Source organism: Glandiceps talaboti, chromosome 5 (genome assembly GCF_964340395.1).
Source record: "Glandiceps talaboti chromosome 5, keGlaTala1.1, whole genome shotgun sequence".
Lineage (NCBI taxonomy): Eukaryota > Metazoa > Hemichordata > Enteropneusta > Spengelidae > Glandiceps > Glandiceps talaboti.
In genome coordinates, this window is record NC_135553.1 from 22,429,910 (window position 1) to 22,437,320 (window position 7,411).

The 7,411-nt window shown below is 34.5% G+C and overlaps 1 protein-coding gene across 1 annotated transcript; it reads left to right on the forward strand.

Moving 5' to 3' along the window:
• The first annotated feature begins 4,161 nt into the window (after positions 1–4,161).
• On the forward strand, positions 4,162–6,707 carry LOC144435965 (mpv17-like protein). The gene is made up of 4 exons (XM_078124609.1): positions 4,162–4,529; positions 5,181–5,281; positions 5,851–5,949; positions 6,642–6,707. The coding sequence occupies exons 1-4, from the start codon at positions 4,226–4,228 to the stop codon at positions 6,699–6,701; spliced, it is 564 nt and encodes a 187-aa protein (XP_077980735.1). The 5' UTR covers positions 4,162–4,225; the 3' UTR covers positions 6,702–6,707.
• The last annotated feature ends 704 nt before the right edge of the window (positions 6,708–7,411 follow it).

The window sequence follows — 7,411 nt, forward strand, 5'->3', positions numbered from 1 at the left end:
GGATGGTAATATGCAAATTAATCTCATTAATATGCATGTTTTCATTAGGTGATACATTAACATACAACTCAATCTGTGCCATACCTGTAGTGACATTCTATATTCATTTGCTTATAGTACAAAAATAGAATGAGATGCAAATTAATCTGATTAATATGCATATATTTCTGTGAAGTATGTAAAGATAGGTATAATAGATTTATCGAACTAATACTTCTTGAAGTGTGGATTTCTTATGAGAGTAATATGCAAATTAGGTTCATCAGTATACAAGGATATTATAGACAAATATTTCTGTTATTTTCCAAAGAATGAACACACATGCATATACCTCAGTAGTGTATACATGTATATACTTTGTACATTTAGATATTCTCAAATATTTTTCTTCATCCAGCAAAGGAAAATATGGGTGTCCTGAAGGTCCTTGTCACCTTGAGTCGCTAGTGACTCATAGTGACAACCCTTAGTTCATAAGTAGTTTTCAGCTGAATGAAGAAAAATATTGGGAAATGATAAACTTATTCCTTCTCAAGCATAATTTACGAAAAATAATGGTGATTTTGAAAGTTTTGACTCATATTTTGAACACCATAGAACCAATGACATGGATGTAAGGCCTAAGAAAAAAAATTGTGTGGTTCCGATTATTCCCAATTTTAGAATAGGTGGGGTAGGTAGATTTTTTATTTTTATTTCATTATATTTGTTTTTCAGTTGTGAGTGTCTAGTTCAGGTAGTTATGTGTTTTCCATTGTTTTCCAAATGGTCTCTGTGCTATTGGTTTCTTCCCAGCCATTACAGATTGGAAGAACAGTTTTATATTGTCAGTTTCTGCATCCACTATTGCTGGCGAAACTTCACAATTGCCATGATTTTATTATTTTTTATGTATAATATGTAAAAAAAAAAAAGTTTAGGGTTGGCAGTGAAAAACTTGGTAGGGTCGGGTAGCCGGAACCAAACAATTTTTTTTTTTAAGGCCTAAGTTGTCATGACATAGAACGATCAGGGTTAATATAGTCCATATTTTCTGTTGCAAGACAGTAACTCGGCTTGTGCATGGTATATATATATACATTTTTGTACTTGTATTATTTATGTATTATTTATGTGTAATGTTCTAACATACTACTGTAAACAGATGAGAATTAGAACATTAACAGTGCAAAACTGCAAACACTAACTAGAATAAAACACAAAAAACACACTGTTGCAATAAACAGAGGATACCTAGGTAGGGGAAGATAAGCTTCCCCAAACCCAGACACCAAGAAAAATTCCCCAAGGAAAAAGGGTGAAAAAAACAAAACAAAAAAACTTACACTTCACATCCCAATTTCTTTCAAAAACTGCCATGTGATCATGACTGAAAAGGGGCATAATATCACAAATAATAATGAGCTCATTATAATACTATAAGCTTGGCTTATATTACTCATATATAATGTTATTCACAGTGTCTATTTGACTAGCTGGTATTGCATGTACTGTGAGAAGAGTATACTACAAAAGGGAAATCAGTCACTGTGCTGGGATTCGTTGCATAAGAGATCTAGAATAATAATGAACACATAAACTCAATAGATATGTATATAGAGTAGCTGTAAGGTTGTTATGCAAGTGTCTGGTGGTAGTATGTATGCAGTCGTGTAGAGGTGATATGTTTACAGACACATCTGAGTTTAACATTACCTTACAGAGAGTAAAATGAGAGATAATAACCCAGATTTTACAGTAGAAATGATGTTAGCTTGGTGTTTCACCATGGGACATGTTTTTGATACAATAATAGACTTATTTCAACTCCAAGCTAACAATAACAGATACCAAACACACAGCACTGCAGGATCCTTCACCCAATCGCATTAAAAAGTGATAAATCATTGGAATTCTTGAACAGTGCAGTAGAAACAGGCTTCTGCTGAACACATTACACATGGACTTGATGATTTTAATGGCTTCAATTCTTTATATATAATTTTTTTTTCATTTGAGGTCTCAGAATGTGTAAAAACTCACATCTCAAAAGTGAAATACCATGTTAACATCATTTGTACTGTATCTCTTTGTAAAGCTTTTTTTATTTAAAAGATGTATACCTTTCAGTGGATGTTACCGTGAAACAATTTTGACAATACATCGAAATTGTAATTGTACAGGAAAACCTCACTTGCAGTAAATGTTCGGTGTCACATATTTTGAGTTAAAAGATTTTAGTAGAGGAACTACTATACATTTGAATAATGTACTCATCTTGCATTGCTGCACCAACATGTATATAGGGTAAGATACAGCTAAACATGATGTTGGTTTGGTGTTTCACTCATGCATGGACATTACGTTTTTGACACAAAGATAGACATATTCCAACTCTAGACTAACAATAACAGAGAAACAACAAACAAACACAGAAGGATCCATTGCCGAAACACTGATAAGCATTACTATTCTTTCACAGTACAGCTTTTAATGAAAACATTACACGTGGACTTGATGATTTCTCAGACCACTAAAAAGAGGTATGAGATGATTTTAATGGCTGCAGTTGTAATACTAATCAACATACATAAGGTGTGGGCGATAGTCTACACACACTTTACATAATGACATGCAGAATATCAATTTGACTACTTCAACATCCCACTGTGTGTAGCACCTCTAATAATTTTTTTTTGTATTGGAAGTTATGTCTGAATGTGAAAAAAAAATAGTATGTAAGATGAGTGAAACACCAAACCAAAATCATTTTAGCTGTAATAAATGTCTGTACTCCGGTAAATCGATGCAAAGTGCCATTCAACCAATCATGTAAAATGTATGCTACCATAGAAAGCTTAGTGCAGATAACGTATGATAGAAGTAAGGAAATATACAATTGTAACATCTTCGCTTTTATAATATGTAAGCATATGCTATTTTTAGAAATTGGTAGTGGTTATATTCATTGAAATAAAGAGAAATAATGTGTCCATTTATTGTTCTTGATAAAAGGTGTTCATCATTCAAAGAGCTCAATTTCTGAAGGCGTTCTGTTAGATCATAAGATACGTCGTGTCGTTCCGCCCTCCTTGAGGGGTTGACCGATGTGTGAGGGCGCCCCGTCACGGAGTACCTATTTACAGACCCCAACACTTTTGTACTTTAGATGAACATCACAATTAATGACAAAGCTTTTCAATTATCGATGTTCCCACCACTGTACTGTCGTTGTTTAGATAGATAACAGCACTTTTAGTCTGTCGAATACACGTATATATGTAGTGATAGTATGTTGCCGGTTGAAAGGTGTTGTTATCCGAAATGCTATCGATCAACTACTATCGATCAACTACTGTGACCTTGTAGATGTCAACTTTGTGACAATTATTGTAACTATAAGTATTAGATCGGAAGTAAAAAAATGTAGGTTTTCGAATTGAGAGATGAAATAATAGATTGATTCCCACTCATTGTTACAAAATAGTTTCAAAATGACATTGAAAGATGTCAGAATCATCATAGAACCTCCACCGTTTGGAGTTGCCCCTCCCCCTTCTTTGTACCTCCATTAGTCCACTGACATTACTTGTCTGTGATTAGTCGGATCATTCTCAGATAGTGGTCTGGGGATCAGTAGATGTTTACACTCACTGCGTAATCAAAACCCCCGTGAGTTTGTTCCAGGATTAGCAAAGTACTAATTAATTCAAAGTTGATGGAAGCGGCTGCACAAACTTTACTACAAATTTTCAATGTCAATCCCGGTAGAGAGTTGCGAATTCTGTCAAACACTGTGTCAACATTTTGACATCTTGAGGGTACGTTATAAACTGATCAATCTGATTAAAATATGATGTGGTGAAAGCAGCTAAATGCTTTATTTACCTCTATTTCTATCGTTTTGTGTCTTTTTTTTTGTTCCGAGTGATCGCGCGTTAAATTAGGAAAATCGTGATTATTCGTCCTGTATCCGCGCGCGTACCATTTAATAGCTGCAAGCAAGGAAGTGTCACGTGTAGTATACATGTTTTGTTGTCAAAGGGTCATACTAGTAATATCATGAATATAGGTCAGGTCAAGTCAGGATATGGTAGGACTTTGCATAGTTAGACACGCCTACTCATTGATTTACTCGTCGACGCGTCACCGGCAAGCCGAGAGGTTTTACAAATGTAATAGCCTACCAACGGTATCACCGCACTGTCAGATCGAAGGATTAGTACCTGGACCCGGGACCTGGACTATGGCCACTACCGTACTTCGTAAGATACTACGAAGTCATCTGTTCAGAAATGCCGTATTTTATGGCGGAATTTTCGCACTCTCCGAGGTTACACAGGAAACTATAATGAACTTTGAAGAATACGACGGCGCCAGAATAGGTCGTATTGCCTTTTATGGATTCTCATGTCACGGACCAGCTAACTACGCATGGTTAAATTTTATTGAAAGACAGGTACCGGGTTTATCGTTACGACGGATTGCTGTGAAAGTTGTCATTGGACAGTTTACTATCAACCCGGTAATAGTTTCAATGTTTTACGTGGGTAGGTAGATGAAACACTGTCATGGCTATATCCATTGTTATTATAATGTGTAACCTTGTACTCATTACATAATATTACTACATTAGTACATAATGATATGAGCGCATATTAACAAGTGGCTGATATTACCATCGTTGGTGGCGCCCATTAAAATCTCCACACGTAATGTAGACATTGCAGAGAAACAAAGTCCACCAATATTGAAAGAAATTAATATTTTTTAAAGTGATACCATCTACATTACAAGTGTAGCAGTTAGTAATGTAATATAGTTAAAATGCGCAAATATTGAGCACTGTTGATTAAAATTTACTAAAAAACATGTATGTTCAGAGTCTTCAGACCCAGGCTGTTGTCGCTTACATGTAAGGCTCAGAATCTCTCCATGACAGACAATATTATCATTTCCTTCTCCCTGGGCCCAGCTTGTCCCATAAACTATACACCAATAAGGGAAGAATTGAGCTTCATTTCTAATCAACTGACAAGTAATTTCGATTCACAACATAGAAATTTGTTTATGCATAGTAAAAATACATGTATATACTATTAATAACTATTCATTGTCTGTTGATTATTGTAATATGAACATGTTTGTAGAAATTTAAACTATTGTTGTTCTAATTTCTTTCTTCCTTTTTACATGAAAAGTTACCAATGCCTTAGAAGGCAAACCAGATATTTTAGCTGAACTCAAAGAGAAATTCTGGAGGACATATTTTTTTGGACTTTGCTTCTGGCCCCCTTTTATGGTAAGTGTCGTGTGTGTGTGTGTGTGTGTGTGCATGTGTGTGCGTGTGTGTGTGTGTATGTGTGTGTGTGTGTGTGAATATAAACAAAAATATGCTACAATGTCCTGAACAAATTAAATTAATATACAAATAAAGTACAACATACATTCTTCCAGGTCTCCATTGCATTGTGGGAAATACTTCTATGATTGCTTATAGTCTAGGTACTAGACCATTGAGCAATTATACTAATACACTTAAACAGTGATATAGCACCAGAGGCACTGCATGTCGAAGGCTTGCTTGAAACTGGAGCTGCACAGAGGTACTCTCATCCTTGGCTTTTGTTCGGCAACCTTTGATCCGAGCACAGATCCGAGGTCTTGTTTACAAGACTACATTGATTGTTGTGTGCAAATACAGAATTGGAGGCTTTGTTCAGAATAGAAAACATACATGTGCATCACACAAATACAAAACAGCATTCTATAGGTATAAATTGTTTCAACATATGTATAACTGTACCTTAGTGCTACAATTTTAATTCTTCCTAAAATAAAAGATATTTTTTTTTTCAATTTTCGTTGTAGTTCCTAGCTTTCAGAGTATTTCCACACCACTACAGAGCTGCTGCAATAGGAGTCGCTGGTCTACTTTGGGGAAATTTCTTATGTTTCATGAAAACTTTGGTAAGCATTTTGTCAGATACATCATCTAAATGCCGTGATAGCTGATTTTATAATTGTATGTCTGGTGCCACAACTATTGGTGTATTTCAGTGGGGATATTGTACATCAATATCAGTGACACATCAAAATTCAGATTAGACAAAAAAAATGATAACAAATTCTAAAAGCATACTATGACAGAATTCCATGATGTATGAGTACAAATGTGGTGTACTCAGAGTATTTGCATGAGTACTTACATTTACTTTGAATGATGGTTCACTCTCAATTACATCAAAGATATTTCCTTAAAAAAGTTATGATAAAAAATTGCATGATGCATACATATAAATATATATGTGTGTGTGTGTGTGTGTGTACGTACGTGTGTGCATGTGCGTGCATGCATATGTATGTATGTATGTATGCATGTATGTATGTATGTATGTATGTATGTATGTATGTACATGCATGTATGTACGTACGTATGTATGTATGTATGTCTGTCTGTATGTGCGTGTATATGTATGTATGTATGTATGTATGTATGTATGTATGTATGTATGTATGTATGTATGTATGTGTGTGTGTGTATATATGTATGTATGTATGTATGTATGTATTGTGCAATTTTTCATAGTAACTTTTCTTTATTCTCCTTCTTTGAAATACATGTAGCAGTTTCATAGTGTTCATTTTATCTTGTTTTTCAGAACACGCCTATAGAACAAGAATCCAAAAGCCTAGAGAATCGACAGATGACTCAAGAATAATATTTTGAAAAGAAGATTTACCAAATTAAATAATTAATAAATTGATAACTTTTTTAAAAATTAGTAAATATAATGAACAGATTTCAAAGAGGCTTACCACTTTGGTAGTATTTTTGATACACCTTCTGTCAATGTAATTCAAAATATAGTCACTGTGAAAGAGGTTTGATTTGCTTGAATTACTGTTTTTATCAAATTTCTTTCACCAGTTGTGGTAGTTACAATGATAATTTTAATTTTAATTATTTATTCAATACAGTACACATGTTATAAATTGAAAGGTATGAGTATAAATAGGATTAATACAGCAACTCTTCACCAGGGCCGCAAAGTGGAAGGATATCTAAGGCTTGTAAGTTCATGTTGTAGGCTAAACGTTTGGATGTTAAAATGACAGAAATGTGTTGGTTTCATTCACTTTCACTTATCAGTATAGAATTGACATCAAATCTAAACTTTAGGTGGAAGTGATCTAGGAGAGTTGCTGGGCAACTTCTGTTAACTGTATCACAATTACCATAACAATAGTAGAAGCAGAAGTTGCCTTGCAAGTCTCACCCATCCATGACTTCCACCTATTAAAAGATCAGATAGATGCCAACTCAGAACTGGAAGTGAAAGTGACTGAAATCTGAGTGCATTTTGTTCTCATTTAAATATCCAAGTGAATTCACACAAGGTACCTATCCTCTTTAATACACCCTACTTGG